This window comes from Acartia tonsa, chromosome 1 (genome assembly GCF_053477335.1).
Source record: "Acartia tonsa isolate MP-2025a chromosome 1, ASM5347733v1, whole genome shotgun sequence".
Lineage (NCBI taxonomy): Eukaryota > Metazoa > Arthropoda > Copepoda > Calanoida > Acartiidae > Acartia > Acartia tonsa.
In genome coordinates, this window is record NC_137260.1 from 61,763,896 (window position 1) to 61,790,646 (window position 26,751).

The 26,751-nt window shown below is 31.9% G+C and overlaps 3 protein-coding genes across 3 annotated transcripts in view; all 3 read left to right on the top strand.

The window, feature by feature from the left end:
• The window catches only part of LOC145328362 (uncharacterized), a 47,805-nt gene extending 32,844 nt beyond the window's left edge, over positions 1 to 14,961 (top strand). The window contains exons 5-8 of the mRNA XM_080171992.1: positions 4,388 to 5,080; positions 9,542 to 9,659; positions 13,572 to 13,694; positions 14,906 to 14,961. Of these exons, the coding sequence (XP_080028118.1) occupies positions 4,388 to 5,080; positions 9,542 to 9,659; positions 13,572 to 13,694; positions 14,906 to 14,961 (990 nt within the window). The remainder of the gene's footprint in view (positions 1 to 4,387; positions 5,081 to 9,541; positions 9,660 to 13,571; positions 13,695 to 14,905) is intronic.
• A 2-nt stretch (positions 14,962 to 14,963) lies between these two features.
• LOC145328370 (uncharacterized) lies at positions 14,964 to 17,503 on the top strand. The gene is made up of 3 exons (XM_080172004.1): positions 14,964 to 15,093; positions 15,624 to 15,814; positions 17,408 to 17,503. The coding sequence occupies exons 1-3, from the start codon at positions 14,979 to 14,981 to the stop codon at positions 17,501 to 17,503; spliced, it is 402 nt and encodes a 133-aa protein (XP_080028130.1). The 5' UTR covers positions 14,964 to 14,978.
• A 193-nt stretch (positions 17,504 to 17,696) lies between these two features.
• Positions 17,697 to 26,326, top strand: LOC145328378 (uncharacterized). Its single transcript, XM_080172015.1, has 9 exons — positions 17,697 to 17,701; positions 17,897 to 18,036; positions 20,271 to 20,517; positions 21,336 to 21,445; positions 22,302 to 22,421; positions 22,787 to 22,955; positions 24,708 to 24,836; positions 25,316 to 25,347; positions 26,001 to 26,326. Exons 1-9 carry the CDS (start codon positions 17,697 to 17,699, stop codon positions 26,324 to 26,326), a joined length of 1,278 nt encoding a protein of 425 aa, XP_080028141.1.
• Positions 26,327 to 26,751: the final 425 nt, after the last annotated feature.

The window sequence follows — 26,751 nt, forward strand, 5'->3', positions numbered from 1 at the left end:
TAATAAATGTCCCCAAAGTTTTTAGGCAAACGAATGAGCGAACGCGTTTAGAAACCATCGGGTACCAAGATAATTTACAGTCCAATATCCTTTCCGTATTTTTGTGAATATTTATCCATGTTCGTGAATATGAAAACGGTTCATCCTTCCAAATAAGAACCAATTAAAATATAATCAAATTAGATAAGGTTGTAGAATGTGGTAGACAAATAAAATATCTGTGTATTTTATTACTTGGATGTTGCACCAGATTTTCATGTACTCTGGTATAGTAATAACCGGATCTGTTTATAATATAACGATACCTCCCATCCATCCAGTGTACCCCATCCCCTCCTCTCCTACTAGATGCACAAACTGACCAAGAAATGAGGTTCATATTAGCAAGCTAAATTGATGACAAATATATACATGTATAGAGTAGCTACTCTTTAATCAAGGCTTGCCTGTACGTCGTCCGTACTTCCTTTTTTATAGACAAAGTAAATGCAAGTAAAATAGAAATGTCATATTTAGTGCTTTATTGAGAACTACTGACTGCGCTCTATTCTAAATATGTAGGGGGAGGGGGAGTATATAGATAGCATTAAACCCTCCCAAACCTTTAATTTATAGGTTAAAAGTCTAAAATTATCATGTGGCCTTTGTGAAGCTTTCCTAATAATAAAGAATAAAACGCAATGGGGTTATCTATGTATAATACAAAGTAGAACGATGTCTGCTGTCTGTTTGTTTGTTTGTACCAAAGGATCTCGCTAACTGCTGAATCAATCGGGTTCTCCTTTACAGGGAAGCTTCTAATGGGTCCCGGGAAGGTTTATAACTATTTTCTTTGTGCTAGGGGTTAAACCGCTAGTAGTTAAAAAGATCTTAACGGACAAACAAACAAACAAAATCCTCACTACTTTAAACATTCACTAGCGTCTACGCCCCCTAGAAGCCTCTAGGGGCACTTAAGGGTACAACAAAAAATAGTTTAAAACCTTCCCAGAACCTATAAGAAGCTTCACTGTAAAGGAGAACAATATCGGTTCAGCGGTTAGCGAGATCCTTCGAGACAGACAAAAAACGTTTACTACTTTATATAATAGGATATACCTACCAAAATGTGTTATTACTTCACTACTAATTCGCATATTTATTAATTACTTTGACTTTAATCCATAAAGTTTTAATTAGTCTACCTTGATATAAAACCTTTTAAGATTGTTGAAGTATATGTAACAGTAGATTTGGTTTAACGTGTAAATCAGTGAAAAGTTTGGTTAATTTATATGTATTATGTAAATGGATATATTATTACCTGGATCTTACACCAGATTTTTATGTTCTCTAATAAAGTGAAACACGCAACAATTCCTTTATCCCGTATAGTTTCACTACTAAAAAGTTTGTTTAGTAAACCGATTAATTAATATGGAGGTTCATATTAAGATTACTGTAAATTTTAAACCTTTTACTAAAACATTGTTAAACAAGGATAACAACATCTATAAGAGCAAAGCCCAAAATGAAATAAATATAAATTCACAAGTATATCACATGTAAATTACTGTAAAAGTGCTTGAATACTAAATTTATAAGCGAGTAACAACTTTCTTAGAATTACAAGAGATAATAGTTGAATACTACTTAAGTCTTAATACAAAGTTTTATATGGAAAGGATGATTCTAACAAGACCAAAATGTTTTTTTTAACGGTTAGACCCTACGATATAATATATGTCTAAATAATTTCAACAAATAAATTAATAGAAAAAGTTTATGCATCATCAGCAAAAAGGCCACTTCTTTGCAATATTTTGTAATCGTTGCAAACAAAATATGGATTGGAATAAGGATTGGAGCATATACAGTATCCAAAATTATTTAGTGTTTAGATTTTGAATTAGTAGGTTTGGAGGGGGGGGGGGGGTGCGATAGCCCTCATAGAAAAAATATTGAAGGGCCAGGGACCTGCAGCCGTATCTGTAGCAGTAGTAACTGCTAATTAAAACAAAGCTCCGGCCGCCGCTTATATATATTTATGACTGTTCATATTTTAACAAGGATGACAACATCAATAAAAGCGAAGCTCTAAAACGGTAGGATAAACGGACATTAACACTTGTATAGTGTCAGAACTTAAAAATCAGAATATAAATGAATAAGAGTAAATTCTGGTAATGATTATAGAGTTGCTACGCTTTCTAAATCGTACCTAACTACTAAAGGAATCACCATGCAAAGTTTGAAATCTATAGGACAATTCTAACATGCCTAAATTTATGAAAAAAGCTATCCATCTCGGACGTACGGACAGACGGACTTACGGACGAACCGGCCCTCATTATAGAAAAGCTTCGCTTTAAAAAAGTCTTAACGCAATACTTTTTAAAAGGAATTTTCATAACATAGCCAAAATCCTACCTAGAAACAGTACTAAGCTTACTAGGAAAATACCTTTTAGTTAAGCCATTATAAAGATTCTAAGTAACCCTTTTTTAACAATCTTTATCACTGTTTAATGAAAAAAACAAAAAGCTTCATAATTTTTGTGGGGATTCCCCAAAATGCATAATGAAAATGGAAATACTATTAAATGGATTTCATGTTCTCTAATAAAGTAAAGCTAGCAGCGAGCTGAAATGACAAGGACCCCCTTATTCCCCCTTTACCCCATCCCCACTTCTACTGGATCTGACCAATAACGAGTTCCCTGTTGCAAGTTATTCCCTTGTCATAATATCAATGTATATTTTCCATCCATTATCATAACCAATATTGTTGTTATCATTCTAACCTAAATATTATTAGAATGGTATTTCCGTTGAGTAAACTTTTTCTTTAGTAATTAATTTACTATTCGATAAAAACAAAACGAAAAGGACAAAATATTTCTCTTTATTATTTTTTTAGTGTTTAAGATAGTGGATGATAAATTGATATACATTACCAATAAAGCTAAAGAAAATAACCGGATCTACTGCAGCTCATGGTAAAACATTGCTGGTAACGAATATTGCCAAAAATCTATGAATTTTAAAGGCTGCTAGCTGCCAAACGGCTAAACGTAGAATCATACCCGCACACCATTTTAAGCGGTATAAGAAGGCCTACAACTAATCTGGAATAGCCAAGATCCAATGATGCACAGGGAAAGCTTCACTGAAGAAAAAACGCGTAAAATAGGCCTTTTTGCGCATTTCTCTGCACTGCGAGATAATTGTGCATTATTGATTTATGGTTATTTCAGATTATTTGTAGGCCTTCTCATGCCGCTTAAAACAGTGTGCGGGCATGATCTGTACGTTCAGCCGTTTGACAGCTAGCAGCCTTTAAATTCATAGATTTTTGGCAATATTCGTTACCAGCAATATTTTACCGTGAACTGCAGTAGATCCAAATAACCTTTTACATAGATTAAATTATTGTTTCAAAAGTTTGGAACTAACCAATCAAATTTAATAAAAGTTAGGAAGCCAAAGAAATAGATTACGTGGTTATAAACTTTGGGGAACAGTGTAATTTATAGTCCAATGTTAACACCCCCTCTGAATTGATGATTCATAAAAATTTTTTTTTTATAAAATTTTTTATAATGCGTCAAGTTAGAATACACAAAATAGTTTCTTTAATAATGGATTGGATAATAGAGCCTTCCCACCCCATTAAATTAATCTTTTAAAAACATTTTTCTAGACACTACCTTGAAGTCTAACTCTAAAGATATCTTAACAATTATTATACTAAAACATCGCAAAGACGTTTTTTACACCAATTAAAGGACTGGGGGGATGGGGTGGAGGAAATAAATTTAGAATGAAAACTTCTATATTTTCTATTCTAGAAAACCCATCAATAATTTTGCAGTTAAAAGTTTTATTGCTGGATTTCCTAAGAAATTGCATTCTCAAATATAAAAACAAGGTGAGGTTTGTACATAGGTGACACAGAAATAACTTTGCATGTTGAGCAATTATAAACGAAATAGTTAAAAAATAAGGGAGGTATTTCTTGCAAAACCCTGTTTGGGACCCTAACCCTGGGGGGCTACCCAGTACTCAATATAACCTAACCCAACCGGATCTAATAAAAAAACCAGTCATTGTCAATAGTTTTATAAATATAATGAATTTAATAATTCATCATTTTCTGATTAAATATCTTCTTTGATAATTTTTAATTTAGAAAACTGAATAGCTTTCAAGACATTTAGCTTATAAGGATTTATACAGAATGAATTTTTGATCAAATTTGATAAATATTTTTTTCCACAAAATCAACACAAAAATGCACAGTATGACGCATTTTAAAAATCACATTCTATATGGTCCATATTAGCAGATAAATTGACAACAAATTTGCCCCTTTCAATATATCAGCATATATCCTATATCCATTTTAGGCACGTACCAGAGCATCAGAAGCCCCACACAAGCAGATGATAATTTACTCTGGGGACGCCAACCGCCCCTATGTAGTTCCAACACCCCAAACAGACCCCGACGGCCCTAAACTAGTGCTGGTGATAGCTCCCCAGGATACTCCTGCCAGGGAGGGTACTGAAATGGTTCTGACAACTGGGAGTAGGGTGAAGCCTCTAGTCCAACATGGACAATTTGTACCTGTGACTAATACTGGAGTGCGTAGACAGGATGATTTTGCAAGCATTAACAGTCCTAAAGTAAACTTAGTCAAACCTACAAACCAACCACAAGTAAATGCACCTGGAGAGTACACAATCCCTCAACCCCAACATGAGGACAATTCAAATCAGCGTATTGACCAGCAAGCTATCAGTGAAACCCTAACAGCCCCATATCCGTATGAAGTTACCACACCTGGCTACAATCTAGTTTATCAATATGAAAACGACGACGACATTGTAAATTCCAACATTGAAGACGACTTTAAACCATCAGACGCCGACATTCTATCCAACTCAATACCGGACAACAATGGACAGAATGATGTTAGGAAAACATTTAAAGTGCAGGATATTCAGCTGACAGAAAGGATGGATGCTAGAGAAACAAAGGTCAGGCCATATCCCCCACCAAGGCCCACAGTTCCTCCCCCTCTATTTACAACTGAAAAGGTAAAAATATAAATTTTTCTTCACTCCATTTTGGTTTAAGATTATGGGCAAATAAATTAAAGAAATATAGGGTTATATTGTGTGCTGGGTCGCAAAATAAGGATAGAGACTCCACAGGGGTAAGGCAAAGGGTAAGGTGATTCAGTGCTCAATTTTCCCTTTAAGGGAAATCACCAAGTCTTTTAAAAGTTTTTTTTTACAAATAATAAAATTTATGTGAATAGGTTGCGTGATTTCTTCCGAAGTTAAAGTTAAAAGTAAATTAATCCTCATTTATTGGAAGATTATTTTCATTAAACTTTTTTACTATTTATTTTGCTTGCTTTTCTACATTTCATGCTTAAAAGTCAAGACGTTTGCTAAATTCTAAACGTCGCCCTATACTTTTTTAGAATGAAATCATTACTAAAACCTTAAAAATAAAATTAATTAAAAAATGCAAAAAGAGTTAATTTACTAGCAATGATTCTAAAAATTAATGTAATAAAAATGCAATTAGGTAACATTTAATTAAGAACCATATTTTTAGAATTTTAATTATGCTTTCCAAGAAAAAGAAAAAGTTTTGTGGTAAAATACTTTATTTCGTTTGTGGAGTTTAATTACCCAAATCCTATTCATAATTGAGATTAGGTTGGGTTGACTTAGCATCATGGAAGGAGGGGAAGTGGTTAAATCATTCTATCTACATAAGGGATGTTTTTGTTTATCATAATTTTAAATGCCCCGATTACAAAAACAAATTATCTTTTAATTAAGATTGATTAAAATTATTGGCGGGAAAGGTTGTACACTAACGGTTGGTTTAAATTGAGTAGCCAAAGTATTAAGTCAACCAATCAAGTTTTGCTTTTAAATTTAGAGTCTAATATCCCCTCCTTTCCTGCTATTTTACCCTTTTTAAAACCTATTCAATTATAACAAAAAAGGGGAAAAGTCCCTTTCGTGGCAACGCCCCTTGAGAGGCGATTCGTCGTATTTTTAAAATGGCTTTTGATAGTTTATTTTAGGTTAGGTTAGGTTATATTGGGTTAGGTGATTGACCTAGAGGGTTAGGCAATTGGCCCCGCAGGGTTAGAGCCCCCCGCAGAGGCTAGAAATAGGAGAAAAGCTACTGTAAAAAAAAAGGAAGAGTCACCCCTTATTGAGCGTTGCCACGAAAGGGACTATACCCAATAAAAAGCAGCAAGTAATATTTGTCAATCTCCTGGGCTGACAAACTAATTTTAAGATTTGTTCTCGCAGACATGATTTGCAATGTCTAAAAACTTTTATACCTTTCCTTTGTATTTCTATTATCTAAAACTTTTTACAAAAGTAAGAAATCAAAAGTATAGGATTTATCAGACAGTTCACTCCTTCAAGGAATATGTGTTTGAAAAATATTGAAGTACATAACTAAATGTCAAAAAGTGGACTGCATATTAAATAAGTCCCCAAAGTTTTATAAATATGTTGTTTTGATTGTTGGCTTTAAATTTTAATACAGTTGAAAACAGTTAAAGTGTTTTTTAAATTTTTCCACTAATATCTTTAATTTGTTTATCATGATTGGGTGTGTAGTGTGTAAATCACTTTATCGCCCATTGTATTATCCCCCTTGAATCCCTACGTATGTAATAACATTAGTAAGTCGAAACACAGGTTCCAGTTAGTTGTGATTTATTGAAGTAAGTAAAGATATATAAGAGTATTTTCTTCAAATCAAACATTATTTTTAGTTTTTAGGTAATTGTATTTAAGATTATTAAGGATCTTAAGGGATAAGACAATGGACGATGTATTGATGTACTATGCATCTCCAATTATGATAAACAAAGCTTTCCTTCTTTAAATTAGGATTATTGGCAGAAATACACTCAAGATGTGTATCAATGAATCAGGATTTTTAAAAAGTACCCAGTTTTTTTTAATGCTTATAAATCTTTGGGTATCAAATAATCAACAGCCCAAAATGTATACTCCCTTCGGCCCTGAATATCACTAAAAAGTAATCAGTAAGACAGTCTTTGGGTAAAATAAGGATACTGGATTGGAAATTGTATGTTAAGTTTATTTCTCACTACTATTTGAATTGCATTGATTTGGGGGAAAAGTGGGGGATGGAAATTAATTTGACCGTCATTGCCCCATCCCCGACTGAGATAGTTGAAACTTTGTCCATTATGAGAAACTATTTCCGCGGGATTTATCTATTTCAAGGTTCTAACATACAGGTTGGACAAACAAAGCCTTCTGCAAGGAAAGAAAAAGTGTTATATACAATTAGATTAGTCCAATAGATGAGAATTATTTGTCAAAAAGTTTGTATTTTGCTTGTTAATACAACACAATAAAGATTGCATTACAAGTCCCGAAATTTTTCAAGATAACGAATTATAAAATGTGATTATTAAACTTGAAGAAGCCCAAAATACATAACTTTTGGACCGCCACCACGTCGTCTTCCTGTGACGTCATATTCTTCATCTCTTTTTTAAGGATTTTCTTTCCTACTTCTCCTCTTATCTCACTCATTTTATGACGTCACAGGAAGACGACATGGTGTAAAAGTTATGTATTTTGGGCTTCGTCATTAAACTTTAGGGATCAGTGTAATTGACATTCCAATGTCTCCTTCCTTCTTATATATCATTTTAATTTTAAAAAAGATACTGCAATCATTTTTAGCAATAAAAATATCTAGCTTTTTAGAAAAGGAGGGGAGTATCAACTGAAAATTCTGCACAAAAAGTTGTTTAACCACGTTATTTTTTTCGTATTTTTTATAATCTTAATTGGTTTGTTGAAAACTAATTAAATTTTTTTGATGAATAGTTTTGTTTATCATCGATGGAATATATATCAATGTATCGTCTATTGTCTTAACACTGCTAATTTTTAAACCTTGATAAAGGCACCTTGAAATAAATCCGTGGTAACTTTGTGAATACAATAAATTAGGAAAGTTGTTATCTGCTTTTGCCTAGCCACAGTTCACGGAGAAGGAGAAAATATTAGAATACCTCTTTTTTTAAAAAATCACAGGTGCTTTTCTTCAAAGTTGTGAACACACAACTTATTTTTAAAATATATTAAAGGAAGGGGAGTTTTGTTCTTTTTTTCTAATGCGATGGGTCATAAGCCTGCATGGTCAGTACCTTCGGTGCTGAACCTTGTCAGGCTACCCATTACCTAACTTGACCTAATTCCGTAAATTCAAGTTTTTAGAAGTACATTTAGAAACATCTTAGACAGCTATGTGTTTTCCTCTAAATTAATACTTTTTTATAGGGTGAAGGGGTCGGGTGGAAGAGGTAAATAAAATGCATTTAAAAAGCAAAAATTTTTTTGTTCATGTATTCTTTTACTCAATTACTGTTCCCTATATTTGTTGTATGGCCACACTTTAACCAACAATATGTGGTGCTATATACACAAAAAGTTACACATCCGCACGTCAAAATATTTGCCGCGTTTTTTATGCACCTATTTATATCTGGAACTTGAGCCCTAAACATTTAACACCTAAATATTCACTATTAGAAATAGTAAAGATCCATAATATTATGTATTATTTACTTTTTTAAAAACGTTTAGTAATAAATATATCCATTAAATTGCTTTCCAGTTGCAAAAATGCGGGGGGAAATTAGTTGGTGAACCATGTTTACATAAGCCTTTGCAAGTTTTGTTATTTATTGCACCATTTTTTTGCAACAGAGCTCATAAGAATTATGCTTTAAGTTTGACATTTTTTTAATCTAATATTTTATAAGGAAATTGATAAGGCTTGTTTATGTAAATAGTGAAATAGTGGGTAATAGTTATTTATCGCATCGTATTACATATTGCATTCCGCGGATATTAAAATGAGAAATTACAAGATATAAGTAGGCCCAAGAAAACAAATGCTATTTTATTTTATCATTCTTAGAAGATTTCAGTATAGCTGAGAACCGGTTATAACCCAGCGGATATCAATAGGTTTCGAAGCAATATTGGAAAATATATTTTCTTTTTATTAGTGAGCAAATTATAAGCAATATATCCATACTATAATTATGCATTCAGGGAGAGGGGACATTGGACTGTAAATAACAGGGGTAACCAATGTTTTAAAACATATTTTCTTATTGGTTTGCTTAAAATCTTTGAATACTTTTATTGAATCTTAATTTGTTGGTTTATTCAAATAGAAGTGTCCAAGATATTCAACCAATATTTTTAAAATCTATTATTTAATAATATAATTATGAATCCTTTACAAATTTTATGCATGAGGTACCCAAAGTTTTTAACAGGTTTTTACAGCATTAGTTGTGGCGTAAAATTGTAAATTTATACGAGAGGTGTTCAAACTTTTCAACCAATAATTTCAATATAAAAGAGGGTAATTTTAATAGCATCATTGGAAATATACAAATCAATTTATCGTCCATTGTGTTATCCCTTTAATTCCTAATATTTTGTATATTTTAGAGCACGACATCAACAACGCCACAGCCTATAACCACCCCATCAACCACTACTACAACAACAACAACAGAAGAATCAACAACTCTTCCAAACTTGGCCGGATCAAACTACTTTTTCATAGGCAAAGAAATTCATATTTGATAATAATAAACATGAGAAATGTCCATTTTGAACAAAAATATGATTTACTTTGCTTATATGTAAAAAAGATATCCCAATTTTGTTACAGATTTTAGGTACAATAAAGCATAATTTAACATTGGCAGTTAACCTACTACATGTGATATGTTAAGTAAAATCCCACAACAGATGAATTGATCTTTTGCCTATTTTTTGAAAGTTTAATTTAGGACAATCACCGCGGCTCGCTCACTCATAGAAATGGGAAACTTATAAAAGTTTTACTCAACACACGAAATCGTAACAATTTTTAAGAAGAATACGCATTTTACAAGGCATACAAAACGCTCTATTTTTCGTTCTATTTAACGTAATTTTAGAATTTTTTTTGCTGGTTATTTTATTTTACATATACTTTTATCATTTTATCAAAAAAAATTGATCTTTTTTCATCATTTTTTGAAGAAATTAATGCTTAAACTAAGGGTATCTTTAGACGCAAAATTGACGCACTTAGAATAAAAAATGCGTATTGAGTACAAAGGGGGGATAATTTCAAGTCATGAATGTTCTAAAGATATCTTTTTTTCCATAAAATTTTAATGTTTAGTCCACCCCACGTCACCCCAAAAATTATATATCTCTTTAGGAAGATAATTTTTGTAGAATAATTACAGAATTTACAACTTTATGTACTCTGAAAGTATAGTTAAGATCAAAGGCGTGCAAAAGGTTGGTATAGGGGTTGTTTACACCACCCTTGTAAAATTAAGGGGGATGGATACACCTCCCTAGGTGTCCACCCATGTCCACCCTCTTGACAAGAGCATACACCCCTCTATAAATTCCAAGGGGGTGTAAAGGAAATAAATTTACACCCCTTAAAATAAAGTGGGGTTGGGGGTGTTTAAGGAGGGTGTATATAAGCAAGTCACAGATTCAGATAATTCTATGCTATCTTTTTTTAGATAAATTAATTACCAGACTTTACTAAAAAAAATCTTGCAATATTCTGTACAACTGTACTGTACAACTTTTTATTAGTAAATTGAGACATGAGGAAGCTCTGATACATATGTGGGGGGGGGGGGAGTTAATGCAACCATCCCATAATCAATTAATCTAAATTTTGTTATGAAAATGGGCATGTGTAATCCTTGGTAGGTCTGTTTTTCAAAATTTAACAAAAAGTTAAGCTTAAGGGGGGGGGGGGGTTAAGGCAACCATCATGTAATCAATGCACAAATGGCACTTAGAATTCGAATTTCATTACAAAACTTGGCATGAGTAATCCTATTTTCCCGAAATGGAACAAAAAGTTGGAAAAGTAATGGCTAATGGCTGTTTGCTCAGCTGTTTAGCCGTTTTTGGGCTATTTTCAGGGCAAATCCATCAATAATTATGTAGGAATCATCCATTAGGGATCGGTTTTAATGGGTGCTGAGCTGAAAAATACTACCAAAAATAGTGGCAGCTGGGTAATGGCTTATAAGGATATAAAAAAATTTAATATTTCCATGGAATTAAACTTTTCTTAATTAACATTATAACTTTATGTCCTGGACATATTACTAAAAACACTTTTTTTAATTTCTAGATTTCGCTGCCATAACAGATGAAAACTGCCAAAAATTTCTGAGAACAGCTGTCAACAGCCAAAAGTATATATTGTAGATTAAATCATCCCACCCTGAAAAATTTTGATAAAAGTTTTGCCCCCAGTAAAAATTGGTTGATTTAAGCAAAAAAATGACCCATGCTAAATATTTTTTCTGTGATGCAATAATTGTGACCTCATGAGCACTGCATAGTTTTTGAAATCTGCAAAAAAATGTTTTTTTAGTTCTTTTGTGTGATCTCAATTTTAAAGATTTTTACAAAATTTCAATTCTAGTATGTCAATATAAACCTGAAATTTACCAAAAAAATGGAGCAGTCTCAATTATAACATATGAAGGTGTAGCAAGTTATCTGCAAATTCAAATTCCATTTTTGCAGAGTTTTTCTTACCTTAACTTTAAAAGAAAAATTTTAATTTTGTTTTTCATTTAAATGCAGTAACTACTGGACCAGGCAGTTTCAAAATTTTAGCTCAATATTCAATCAATTTTGCTCACCTTCCAGCACTAACCCCCCCCCCCTTTATTGATAAGAAGACCATTAATTTTATTTGGGGTTTCCCTCAAAGTTTTTACACAGATAGTGTTAATATTTATAGTAAATTATGGCAAGAAATTTTAAAAATGGATATTTAAAGCAAAAATATGTTTCAAAAAGTTGATTCCTATGTAATTAATGATAGTTTTGCCCTGAATATAGCCCAAAAACGGCTAAACGACTAAGCTGCCAGCTGTTAGCCGTCACTTTTCCAACTTTTTGTTTCATTTTGGGAAAATAGATATACCAAGGATTACTCATGCCAAGTTTTGTAATGAAATGCGAATTCTAAGTGCAATTTGCGCATTGATTATGAGATGGTTGCATTAACCCTCTCCCCCTAAACTTGAATTAATTCCTTTAATGATCTTGATAGATATATGTTTATAACTTTTTATATATTTTACAATAGTGCTCAAAGTTAATGTTGGGAGGGAGATATATCCCAATCCTCTTTTTATAAAAAAATTTTGAAATGTAATAAATTTCTTATGTAAAGTAGTTTTAGTAAAATCTTAATAAAATCACCCTTGATTTTAGTTTAAGGGGGCTGTTAAAAGTCATAAGTGGGGTGTCAAAAAATTTAGTTGTTAATAAATTAATGGAATATAACCTGATATTATAAATTTGGAACATATTTTTGATGTACAAAGAGATTAAAGGAACATGTATTACACTTTTTTTCATAGAAGAAATTGAATAATTTTTTTATTTGTTTTTTTTTCAACACAAGGTTTTTTGTGTATCTCTTGGTACAAGATACCACCATATTATTAGTTAAATCTAACTTTTTATAAATTAAGTGAATCAGTCTGTTAGACCAAGGGTAGAAACTCAACAGATAGACAGACAGACAGGCAAGAAGAATTATCAAAGTTTGACTTTAATAGACAATTAGATAAAATCCAATAGAGAACCTGTGAATGATCAGACAGACGGACAGACAGAGGGACAGGTAAATAGTAATAGACAGTCTTTGAGGCATTAACAAATTACAATTAGGCTATGCTAGATGATTCATTGAAATCCAAAAGAGAGACAGTTAGACAGATAGACAGACAAGTTGTGGGAAAGACAGACAAAAGGACAGACAGACAGAGGGACAGACAGACAAATGGGTATTGCCTTAAAACAGTTTGGCTGCTATATGAATCATTAAAACCCACAATAGAAAAGAAATTTACATTAGTTTCTTTTTTCGATACTCAACGCCCCCCCCCCCTCCCCCACTCAAAGGGGTTTATTATTTCTTAAAATCAATAAGTGACTTCACAGCATAATAAAATTGAATATACTTTTTATTTCATCAATTTATCTTAAATAGAACGAAAGTTATAATCATTTTATTGTCTACAAGAAATATGCTTTGAGTAAAAATCAACCTAATTGTCAGTAAAAACGTCATATTTATGCATATTTACACAGTAAATAAATTTTAAAATTGTATTTTATTGTAATGAATAACTTAAGGGGGTTGTATGAATTATCAAAAACCTTAAAAAAACCTATTTTGGTTAAATTAGTCCAAGTAATGATTGATTTAGTACAGCACATATGAATATGTTGTCAATTTCCTATCAGAGTTGCTGTGCAATGTTTTAGTTCACAATTTTAATACAACCTTATACCCCCCTCCCCCTCCGAAAAAAAAATATTTTACAATTATATTTTAAAATAATATATACCAGAAAACACTATTGGCTACTTAGTTTTTTTTTTTATTATCAATAATATTATATTTTCTTTGTAACTATAGGCCCTAATGCTCAACCTAATAAACCAACCACCAATGAAGTAGTTACTGATGATGTGGCAGATAGGAAGAATTTAATTGATACTGATGGATATTCAAATCATGATAGCAATTATCATAATTCAGGTATTAATTTAGTTACTAACGGCTACACCCCTAGAGGCCTCGTCGGACTTTTTAGGTGGAGAGGGGGAAGTCAACCCACTTTCTACTTTCAACATTAGATTTTAGAACGAAAATATTTTTAGGGTCTTTTTTTCTAGGGGCTATTTCTGTCGTACCCTCTCCCACAGGACCTATTAGGAGAACCATATCTGTCTATGGTTAGTGTGATCCTTCATTACAAACAGACACACAGTCATCCAGTTACTTTCATATCCCTATTTGTAAGCTTAATTTTTGTTTTGCTCTAATGGTAATACTGAAACTGATTTCTACACTTTCTTTAAGTACTTCAAGAAGTGCAAATCCTGAACATAGATCTGTTTTATAAATAAAAATAAATTTTAGTGATGCTTTAAATATAAAATTAAAGTATTGATAATTTGTTAGACAACTGCGACTGAACTGTATTAAAATATTTACACATATCGGCTGAATACTGGAGTTTTATAAAGTTTTGCCTACTGCTGCTATGTCAAATTATTGACATTGGTATTATGAGATGGGAAATGAGCCTATAATCATAATAAGCTTATTAAAAATTGTTAATTTAAAAACTTTCTTGGCTGTAAAAGGAATAAATAATACGGTCCCTACTTTGACAAACATCAAAAACTTTTTTTTAACTCCAATTGTTTTAAAGAATTTGATTCCCATTCCCTGGCAAAATATGTTAATGTATTGATATTGCAGAATAAACTATAGCCAAACAAACTTTCCTATGCAATTTATCACTAGAAGTAATGGGATGTTTGTATGCATTCATTGCTTTTTCTTTTGTGACTTTGTAAAACATTTGAGCCAGAAATCGTAAACCTTGAATTTAATGTTTTTGATGGTATAATGTTTAGCTTAAGCAACGATCATGCCAATTTATGAAATAATCATATAATGTATACAATTATTTTTGTTTAAAATATATATTTTCAGTATGGCTTCAAAACCGATATATATCTATTGGATTAGAACTAATTCACAGCCAAATTGAAAAATTAAGTATCGTATCTTATTACAAACAATAGTCGACGAATATTAAAAAAAAATAAAGATTACTACCAGTTTTGTTAGACCAGGATTTCGTCACCTCGGCTTAGTTTTAATATTATTTTTTTTTATTTTAATATCCGCTGAAAGCTGACTATAACACGATGCAATTCATCTATCTATGTTTCCAGGTGGACAAAATGCATGGAAGCACCATGCCTGGATATGGGAGCGTAGTACAAACTAATACATATCTATCTATCTATGTTTCCAGGTGGACAAAATACATGGAAGCACCATGCCTGGATATGGGAGCGTGGTACAAACGACAGTGCTGGTCTCAAACATCCTGTTCTAGATTTTGAGGAAGATAGATCAGGTAGGGATTAATAAAATGCTTCTCTAAAAGTAAAGTCAAAAACTTATGACATGACTCTTGGAGCACTGAAGGGAAAGGGATGAGAGATCAATTTTAGTTTAAATCGAATTTTTTTGAGGGGGGTAAAGGGTTGTTTCAGGGCTAAAAGCTAATTATGAAAGTATGAATATAATTTAAAGTATGAATATAATTATTATATCTGTACCACTTTTGACGTCATATTATCCATCTCTTTTTTAGAGGTTTTCTTTCCCACTTCTCCTCTCATCTCCCTCATTGTATGACGTCATAGGAATGAAAACTCGTTTGCAAATATTGTTATGAATTGAAACATATTGTATTTTTCTTAAAATTACGACCCTAAAACCTCCAATCTAAAAAAAACAGGAATAGTATAATTAAAGAAAAACATTCTTTGTAGTTTCTACTTTTGGCAGTTAGTATCAGAGTAAAAAACCGGTTATACATACATAGGTATCTTGATTTAGATTGTAAAAAAGCTCCTAAAAAAATACTAATATTTTGTTTAGACATATTCAAGACAACAAAACGCCCATTCATTCCAACAACGCCCCGCCCAGTGATGACCACGCCCCTAGGGTCCCTATGGCCCAGCTCCACCCCCTCCAGTCTCTGGCCAGCTGTCACCACTCCTCAATACACGAGATCTACCACCAAGAGAAACTTTAGGAAAAGACAGAAGTTGGGTCCTAAAAGAAAGGTATTTATTATTTTTATTGATAATGATATTTCAACATAACATATTTTTGTTATTTTTTATCTTCTCATTGATGGCACTTAACTATGAGATAAAAAAAACAGAAGTTGGGTCCTAAAAGAAAGGTATTTATTATTTTATTTAAAATCATATTTCATTTGAGTTCAAGTCAACCCTTTACTTCCAATTTAAGTTGTAAAAAGAAAAAGAGAAAAAAAAATTTGGTTTGTTGATATTTTTCCTCCAAAATAGTTCTTGCCTTTCCGGGACCTATTAGAAACTTCACTGTTAAGTAAAACCCTGTTGTTCCGGCGGTTAGTTAGATTCTTTGCTACAAACACACGAGCAGACATTGTGTTAGTTTTACATAAGAATACAATATTTTTTAAAGATAATATTCATATGTGACTTTTAAATTTTAATATTGCATTAGATTCAAATGCTTATGTAACTTAACCTATTCTTTTGATATACAATAAAGAAAACAAATATATTTCATTGAATTGAATGGATAATCTTTAAAACAAGGATGACAACATCCATAAAAGCGAAGCTCTGAAACGCTAGGACAAACGGACATTAACACTTGTATAATGTCAGAACTGAATAATCAGAATGCGAATGTATAAGAGTCAAAGCAAAATTGTAAATAAATTTGTTGAAAAACTGCTTGATACAGGATAATGATTATGGACATACTTACATTTTAAGGACTTGATTATAGAGTTGCTTCGCTTATAATATTGTACTTTGTTGTCCCAGGAATCAGTATACCAAAAATCAGACCAATCGGATAATTAGGTCACATACAAATTTGTTGTTAAAAATGTAAAAAAAATCAACATGTTTAAAATGGACGTACGGACATTCTGGTAATTGTTATAGAGTTGCTACGCTTTGTAACTCGTACCTAACTATTACAGGAATCACCATGCAAAATTTGAAATCGATAGGACAATTCTAACATGCCTAAATTAACAAAAAAAAGCTATTTAAAAAAAGTAAAAAAATCAACATGTTTAAAATGGACGTACGGACATTCTGGTAATTGTTATAGAGTTGCTACGCTTTCTAAATCGTACCTAACTACTAAAGTAATCACCATGCAAAATTTGAAATCAATAGGACAATTCTAACATGTCTAAATTAACGAAAAAAGCTATCCGTGACGGACGGACGGACGGACGTACGGACGGACGGACCGACCCTAATTATAGAAAAGTTTCGCTTTTAAAAAGTAAAATATATAGTAAGATTTTTTTTGGTATGATCTGACTAACCCTAAGACTCACTTAGCTCACGGAATTAAATATTTTATTTATTGTTAAAGACTTAAATGGTTTTAGTCCCCTCCCTTCCATATAGAAAGCCCCTAGATGCCAGAGTGTAGTAGAATACACTAGAAACTACATAAAACGCAATTAAAATCTGATATTGAGCAAAAAAAGTAAAGAAAATAGATTTCAAGTGTCTACCTTTTATATCAACCAAGAAAATTGCATAAAAAGGAATAAATATACAGACAGAGTGGGCTTTAAAGTAATATTGCATGAACAGATAAATCTTAAAATATCTAATTAACATTTTTAATTTCAGGATTCTAACGAGAGTTCCAAGCACGACAGCTACGTGTACAACTTTACAGCTGATGTAGAATATAAACCAGAAAGTCCCACAACCTCTCAGGAATAGATCTATTACCCTAGATGGGCTGTCAGACATTATAATCCGTCCAACTAAAAAATAAGTTTCTAGCAGACGAAAATTTTCTTGGGACAGCAAAAAGTGTCATGTGTGACGTCATAAAATAAGTCTAAAAAGGAAGGATGAGACGAGAAGTGGAAAAGGAAACCTCTAATAAAGAGAAGGATTTAGACGTATTTTTATGACGTTACACTTGACACTTTCCATACCTCCATATATTCTCAAAAACTAGCTTTATTCAAAGAAATTCAACTATTCATAGCTGACCTAATATTAGATGAGATGAAAAAAATAAGTACACATTCTAACCAATAATAAAGCCGGATTGCTCCTTTCACTGAATTCTTATTGGTCAAATTTCCTAATTAGGGATCTATATAGACTATATCTATTCTTTCAGGACACAGAGTACAAACCATACAAGCCCACCAGTGCTACATCAGAGTACAAACCATACAAGTCAACGCATGCCCCAAATATTGAATATCCAGACAAGACAAATGATTACTATGAGTCATTAGGTACGAACATATTTTTATTTACAATCAGGGCTCAGCAGTTGTAGTCTCATTAAGTAGCATCATTAAACATGTTCAAAGCCGCCATTTATATTTCAGACAGTTCATAGCCATTTAATTTGTAAATTGTGAAAGCTTTAGCTTTTAAAACAAATTCTTTTAAATTCTATAAATACGAATCCGCATTCATAAATGAAAGCAGAGCCAACATAAAAATATAATGGTTGACGAGCCCTGTTTACAATATAAAAAAAGTCTTGAAAACGATGTATTTTTGAGGTAAAGCAACAACAACATGTTATGTTAGAATTGTAAATACTAGGGTTATATAATTTACGTAGGTTTATGGCAAAACAAAATTGCTTTCTTAAGACACTGGCGACTTAAACTATCAAATGCTTTGCTATAATCAAAATAACAATTTCCATTTTTATATTTTAACAAGATATCTTTTAAAGGTATGGACTTTCAAAAAAATCATGATTTTATTCTTTAATAGTTATTTATCGCATCGTATTAAAGACAACTTTCCGTTTTTTAGCCCCGAATGGCCCGAGCTAATAAAACTGGTATTAATTTTATGACTGTTATTTCAATATTCGTGGAAAAAAGTCTGTAATGCGATGCTATACATGATTTTTCAGAATTGCTGAGAACCGGTGTTAATCCAGCGAATATTACTCGGTTTTGAAGCCATTCTAAGAAGATTATTTTATTTAGTGTTATTTTTGAAAAATCTTAGTTCTTTATATAATTTTCCACCTATATATTATGAGAAGACTAATTTCATTATTGTTAGAGAATAAAAGCCAAATATATAATTTACAAATAGGAAAATCATCAAAAATTATGAGTCCAATTCCTCTTATATAACCACTTATTACAAAACTCTTTAGAGATAAATATTCGATAAAGAAACACAGATTTTTAAACGAATGAGAAAAAAAACTTAAATAAAGTAAAATAAAACATGAACGAGCAAAGAACACCCACTCCCCTTATTTAAAGAATCGTAATTAGGAGAAAATCAGTTTTTTTAGTAAACACACTTACTTTAAATTGTTATGCTCGACTGGGAACTTTGAGGAAAACTGCCTTTCATAATAATGACAATAAATGACATAACATTTACAAAATTTAACCCATAGATTTATTTGCATTATGACTAAATTTTATCTTAGCTGTATCTTTAAATAGTTTATAGGTGCGCTGAACCGGGGCGATTTATTTCAGCGCACCATCAGATTATTAATACCAATCTTTAAATTGAAATGGCATGGGCGATTCAGCGCGGTCAGTTGCGCGGTACCGGCGCGCCAACGGTACTCAACTAGTGGCATTACCGCGCCAAATCGTGGTGAATCATATTTAATAAATAAATATTTTTTAAAAATTAGTTTAATATTTTATTGCAAAACTATCGTGAAAACATTTTTAGAGTTATTTTTAAAATAAATTATATATCATTTCATATAAAACACCGTACTGACCCGCTTTAAGTTATAAAATTGTACCGGCACATATGGATATGTTAATGAGTGTCGCCAGCGATCTAGCAACACTGCGCCGAAAATCTTTTTAAAGATCGCAGTGGCTGTGGTGCACCATCAGCGCACCTCCAGTTCACCTCTGAATCACCCCGATTCAGCGCACCATCAAAACGATTTAAAGATCCAGCTCTTTATTTTACTTCAATTTGCCTATATTATGATATTGCAATGATTGTCATTATTTTATAGCATATCTTTATCTTTCTGTGACTTATGTAAGTGTTATAATTGTTTCCTAATGACAATTGAAGAGCACTTTGATATTTGATACCCTGCCTTTTCAAGGTTACTAAATAGAGGTTGGAAAAATCTTCATTACGCTACAATTATTGAAAGCACCCTCAAATTAATTAGTTAATCTTGTGTTTATATCCAGTAAGATCTTACAACCGGCTGGATATTATAGGATCAACAATTTCAGGGTAGCTTAGTTTTGTTTTATTTAATTTTAAACTAATAAAAAATTACTCCTTCTGCTGCATATTAAAATTATTGGTTGAAAAGTTAGGACACTTCAATATTATAATTATAATTAGAGGGAAAAATAAAAAATCCACAGCTAAAATTGCTTTTTATATAAAAAACTTAATTTTTATATCTCATTTTATCAACTGTAAAATACAACTGGTTTTAAAATCTGGAATTGTGGTTTAGACTGTAATAGAAATTAACCTTATCTAATTTCAGCTCCCTTCAAAGTGGAAGTAGACATAGAGACACCACAGGCCTCAGAAATCACCCCAATTATCCCCCTGCAGACAACCAATCTGCCCCCACAAATATTCCGTGCCTCAACCACCACGAGACGACCCTATGTGACCACCACCCTGGGCCCAGTGGGCCATAATCATGTCCAACCTTCCAGATCCAAGTTTTCCATCTCCAGAAGTTTCCATCTGGATCCAACACAGGCTGCTGGAGACTCTCCTTTTAGGTACAAGAATAGTTATTCATAGCATAGTATCATAGACAGCTTTCTGCGGATATCAAAGCTAGTTTTGATTTTATGGTTTTTAATTTTGATATTCGTGGGAAATTGTCTTTGATACAATCCTATGCATGACTTTTCATTATGGCTTAGAACCGGTTTTTAAAAATCCTATAGTTATTTTATTTTATTTCTAAATAACTGAGTCAATTTCAGGAATAGTTTTTCAGTACTGGTGCAAATATATTAATAAAGTATAGATCGGAGTATGTCTGTCTGTCTCTTTGCTACTTAATTATTATATCTATTCAGTTAATATGTAGTCTAGTTTTTAAAGTTTTTTAACAATCGTCTATATTAAAGTTCAAACATTGAATATTTATAAACAAAGGAAATATATTGCAGTTTGTTTTCTATTTATCAAATTTATGCAGGGTTCGGAAGCCGCGCCTCAGCCCCGCATAAGCCTCAGTTTTAAACCTGGTTGTGAGCAGAAAAAAAATTTCAGAAAGATGGATTGTCTGCTAAAGAGCAGTTTTATACATCCAGCTGAATTTTATAGTGATAAAATAAAGATTTCACTGAGGCTTACACGCGGCTTACGGGCGGCTTCCGAACCCTGAATTTATGTTATAAAAATGTATGGCTGATTTATAGAGTTTTTTTTATGTATATTAGTAGATTAGTAGAGGAGACTTGAGTAGATAAAAGTAGGGAAGAAGACTCTATAGATCAGGATGATTTTAATTTTAGATTAGTTGAGGAGATTCGAGTAGATGAAATTAGCGAAGAACACTTTTTTGATCATTATAATCTTATTTTAGATTAGTAGAGGAGACTCGAGTAGATGAAAGTAACGAAGAAGACTTTATAGATCAGGGAAATTCTCCACCAATCATCAAAGACTGGAATGAAGAAATTAGATCAGCAATAGGTATGTGTTTTTAATAATCTAAAAAATAATAACTTTGCAAAGATGCTCGTTGCATACCTACTCCATCTCAGTATTTATGATATTCTTGTATCAAGTTTTCAAACAATTGCAAAAGGAATTGACCCTCAGTCATATTGCATAATGCTAAGAGGAAGGGTTCTCAAACTATGGGTAGGTTTTAGGACCCTGCAAGGTATGTTTTATAGTTTTCCTTCTATACTATTTTTTTCCAGAAAAAGGTTTATCTTTATGTAAATTTTATATTAGAAATATAAAAATATAAATTTTAGCGACCGCAGCTGTACTTGGCAGCTGCAAGCCGCCGCAGTCGGCAGTCGGCAGGAAAACGGCGGCGGATCTTTATGAAATATTACTTTATGCAGACATATAAGAAAAGCCTAAGTTTAAATTTTGACGTCTCTAAATAAAAAATTGCGACCACAGGAGCCTTTTAAAGATTTCTGGAGACCTGGAGGATCAGGACCTGCAGGATCATACCTTGAACCTGAAATTGACTTATACACCTGTATTTCATATGAGGATGTAATACTAGATGATATTTTAGTATTTTGTTTGGTAAAATAAAATGCTTTGTTTTAGTCAAAAAAATATGTTTGCTCTTTACCTGCATGACCCTGCCAGGTTTGCTGCCATCCTGTGCCCGCCAGGATGGAGATAATAAAAAAATCTAACTCTGAGTTATGTGTCATACCCATACTTAAAAAGTCAAGCAGTTTGGGCTCTTTATCTTTCACACAGAGAAAATGAGATAGAAAAAACCGGAACGGGGGGCGTTCAACGCTCCCCCCCCCCCCCCCCCCCGACCGTTAAGGGTTAATAACTATTTGTAATTTAGGAAGCACAACTCTGCCCCCCTGGCGACCACCAACCCAGCAACCAACTCAACTACCTGACAAACTACTCAATGAAATAAAATCAGAAATAGTAACTACAGGCAAGCATTATGCTTATAAAGGTTAGATGATGTTAAGATGACAGTGGATAGTTGGATGAGAAATACAATTTAAACAAATTAAGAATTATTGTTTTTTTTAACAGATGTAAAAAATCATATTATGTAAAAAAAAGTATTTTTTAAAAAAGATCTTGTTATGAATGCATAGCCCCAAGAAATATACCCACTAGTAGATTATAATTAAGAATACATTTCCCCCTCCCCCCACAAAAAGAAAATTAAAATTTAAGCCTAAAATAAAAGGTAAAAATATGTATATAAATAGTTTTGTAAATAACACCTAGCCTAGCAAGTTCCAGATAGAACAGTTAACACTAATAGACAAATAAATATCATATTTCTTTCATATCTTTTTCGTATTCTAGGCAACCTATCACCATTGAAAGAATTCTTCAGTACCAAACTTCAGAATAAAATTGATGAACCAAACGAGAATTTTGAGACACCAACAACTATAAAACCTGGAAGCATTTTGACAACTGAAGCCTCTCAAAGCGTCATTCCATACACTAAGACTTATTGGAATAGTAAAAGGTAAACATTAGATGTAAAATAGATGAACAATGATGAAAGCATCCTTAAATAGCAAAACTTAGGGATATATAAGTCTAAACTTACAGAATACAGATAATAAATATAAATTCTAAAATAGAAGGATGAAACTATGTGTTACAAGGTGATTAGCTTGTTCAGAGAAATAATTAAAGCAATTTTAGAAGTTTATGTATTGCTATTGGCCAGAGGAATTTTAACAAACAATTTTGTAGACAAAATCTAAAACCAGTGTTTCCAATCGACCTTTGAAAACTAATCATAAAATATTGAATAATTTTAACTAATTATCTGGTTTCTATATTTTAAGCTAACGTTTTCACCACTTTCTTTGGGTTATGAAACATGTTATGCAAAAATTAATTATTCTAATAGTATGCAAAAACTTCTGTATAAATTGTAAATTGATTTAACACACTTTCCTTAACCTAGGTTGACACACAAAAGCCTTTATTTTTCTACAAGATGGGGGAAAATAACATAATTGAGACATTTACAAAGAAATGTTGGGCAATACCTAAATTGATTACTCTTTCATGTGATCAAAAAATAACCTATTTCAAAAGTTAAGGTTATAAAAAATAAAGAAACTAAATTCAGATTTTAATGTGTCAAGGTACAAACATGAGATCGATATTCAGCATTTTAATTCAAAATTGATAATCCAAGTCCTATCTTAACCCTTTACAGTCGGGCCCCTTGCCGCACCTTAATCGGTCGGGGGTGGGGGGATTATCTCAGTTCCTGTTAGAGCTACAGGGCTAATTTTTTTGTGCAAGTCCCCTGTTTGATAATGAATATCCGACCTTTTATAAGTCTAAGCCCCCCCCCCCCCCGAGCGTTAAGGGTTAAGTATATTTTATTACCCAAAAATTAGTAAAGAACAAACAAAAAGGGATGATATCTACATCACATAAAAACACAAGAATACAAAACTTTAGATATATTAGAATAGCTGATATTTAAGGGATAAATTAATGAATGATTATTTAATGCACATTTTAAATGATGATAAACAAAATTACTTCTTCTGCAGTTTAAAAATGTTTGTTTGAAAGTTTAAACACTGCTAAATCAAGATTTTATAAAAGTCTCCATTTTATACTACAGTATAACATGCTGAGTAGGATATATAAGTTGGAAGGAATTTTAATGTTAGAGGGAGATTTGAAATCTGCATCAAATTTTAAGGATTCTTGATAAAATTCGTTTTTTGTATAATTCTTTATCTTAATTAGTTAATTAATTTTGACATCTGTGATTGGTGGATTGAATATTATCTTCGCTTTGATAAGAGAAGCTTAAGTGTCGCACATCATTCAACCAATTAGAGCGCAGGTAGTTTCCAATCCACCTATCCTATTGGTCAAAATTTATGAACTTAAATTGTATTTCCGCTTTTAGATAAAGAATTATACAAAAAAACGAATTTTATAAAAATCCTTAAAGTTTGATGCAGTTTTCAAATCTCCCTCTAACATTAAAATTCCTTCCAACTTATATATCCTAATGCTGAGTCCGACTTATCTGAATCTGATCATCTGACCATTCTTAATTCGTTTTTCAGAAAAAAAAACTTTCACGATTCTAAATCTGGCATTGTCTGACACAACTGAACCTGAAAATCTGACTTTTCTTAATTTTTTTTAGAAGAAAACCTTTAAAGATTCCAAATCTGGCATAGTCTGACAAATCTGAATTTTATAATCTGACTAATCTAACTTTTTTATTCAGAAGGAAACCATCCCAGATTCCTAGTCTATCTGAGTCAGAATCATCTGAATCTGATAATTTGACCAGTCTGAATGAAATCAAAGTGAGAAGAAATAACAAGGGCAGAAGCAAGCTACCAGCATGGCTTAGGTAATATTTATTAACAGAAGTAAAAAAAAATCATACACACCTAAGCTTTATTTTTAAAGTCCATATACATATATCCTCCCTTTCATAGGTGCCAGAGGCGCAGCCACTAGTAATTTGATTAACTTAAAAGTGTTAAATTGTGTTAAATAGTGAAAAAATTAACTGAGTTTGGAAATTTAAGACTAATCAGTACAGTGATGTCCAGTAGTTGCGCAGCTATCACAAAAGATAGTAAAGTTATCATTTGGAATAGATTTTTTCGTAGAAAACATCTTATTAACTAAAAACATTATTTAGGTTTAATTTACATACCTCCATAAGTTATAACGTGCAGTTATAGTTCATTTCATAAAGTTGAAAAGGAAAAATTATATAGAAATAAAAAAAATATTTCATGAATAACATTAATGAAATACTAATCATTATTTTCTGCTCTCAACCAATTAAGGAGAAAATATTAATTATGAATATATTTTTAGACTGAAGCAAAGAAACAAATCACAGGTGTCAGGTACAGTTATTTATATTATTTGTAGCGCAGCTACTCTATGATATAGTTTGCTGTTTTTGGAAAAAAACATATTTAGGTTTCCCCAACTTTACGGAATCTATATCTCAGTTGAAAAGGAATACTATTTTTTATGTATTCGATTAGGAAGTTGATATACCCTCCCCAAAACATCCGGCCATGACCTTTATAAAGCTTATCTGTAAAGTATATCTCTCTTGCTCTAATTATAGGAAAACATAGAAAGATAGACAAACGAACAAACATATCTATGGCGGGGATAAGAGTTAATGGTTATAAGAGTTATAAACGGCTTTCCGCGGATATAGAATGTACAATTATAAGATTAAAACTAGTTTTTTTAGCCCCAAGGTGCCGGAGGCACCGGCCAAAAAAAACTGGTTTTAATCTTATGATTGTACATTTCTATATTCGTAGAAAACTGGATATAATATGATGCTAGACATAGTTTTTTCGTATGGATGAGAACCGGTTCCTATCCACCGGATTCGAATGAATACGAGAAAATTATATTAACCATTTATTTTTGTTAACTACCATAATTTTGAAGCTCTGAAACTCACAGGAATAGCAGAGCATTCTTTACCTAAACAAACCTCTCTATATAATGAAAATGTTTTATTTTTTTCTTCTAGAAAATGAGATATCAGAGGAAATAGTAGATGAGGAAGAACCAGAAGCACCCAAACCAAAGATCTACAACACAATCACCCAGACAATCAACCCCTCCACCTCCCGTCCCAACCACCGAGTCCTTGCCTACCCCAACTTCAACCTGGAAAAACCGGTTGTAATAGGCCAGCAGTTGGCGGGCAAATCAGATGATGCTACCACCGAGGATGAAGATGCGCCTGAGTTGCAAATGTTTACAGCTAATGAGGCTATCCTAGCGGATATCCAAGCAAATATTAGACAAAATTATGAGGATGTCTATGATGAAAATATATTTTATAAAGTCTAAAAAAATATTATTATAGATTATTATAATTTTGCCTAGTAATCACAAAAAAAACTTTTTAAAAGCCTGAAGAATAAGATGTTTAATCTTATTAGATATCTAATGTTTACGTAATTTTTTGTGATTACTTGTTTGGCATAAAAGACAGCTATGTAAGATGTACAAATTAAAAAAAGACATTTGACTTTGAAACACAGTATTAAAAGTTTTATTTATTAATTTTTTTAAAAATGCCTATTTATTTAATTTAATTTATTTATTTCTATAGAATCTCAAATTTGAAAACTATTCATTTTGAAAATACAATAATAATCTAACTAAATCAAAAACACCATTTTTCTTTCATTAAAATTTCAAAATTACCTTGAAACTGTAAAATAAAAACTAAAATCATAAAAATCTATTTAAAAAGTATGTTTAATAATATA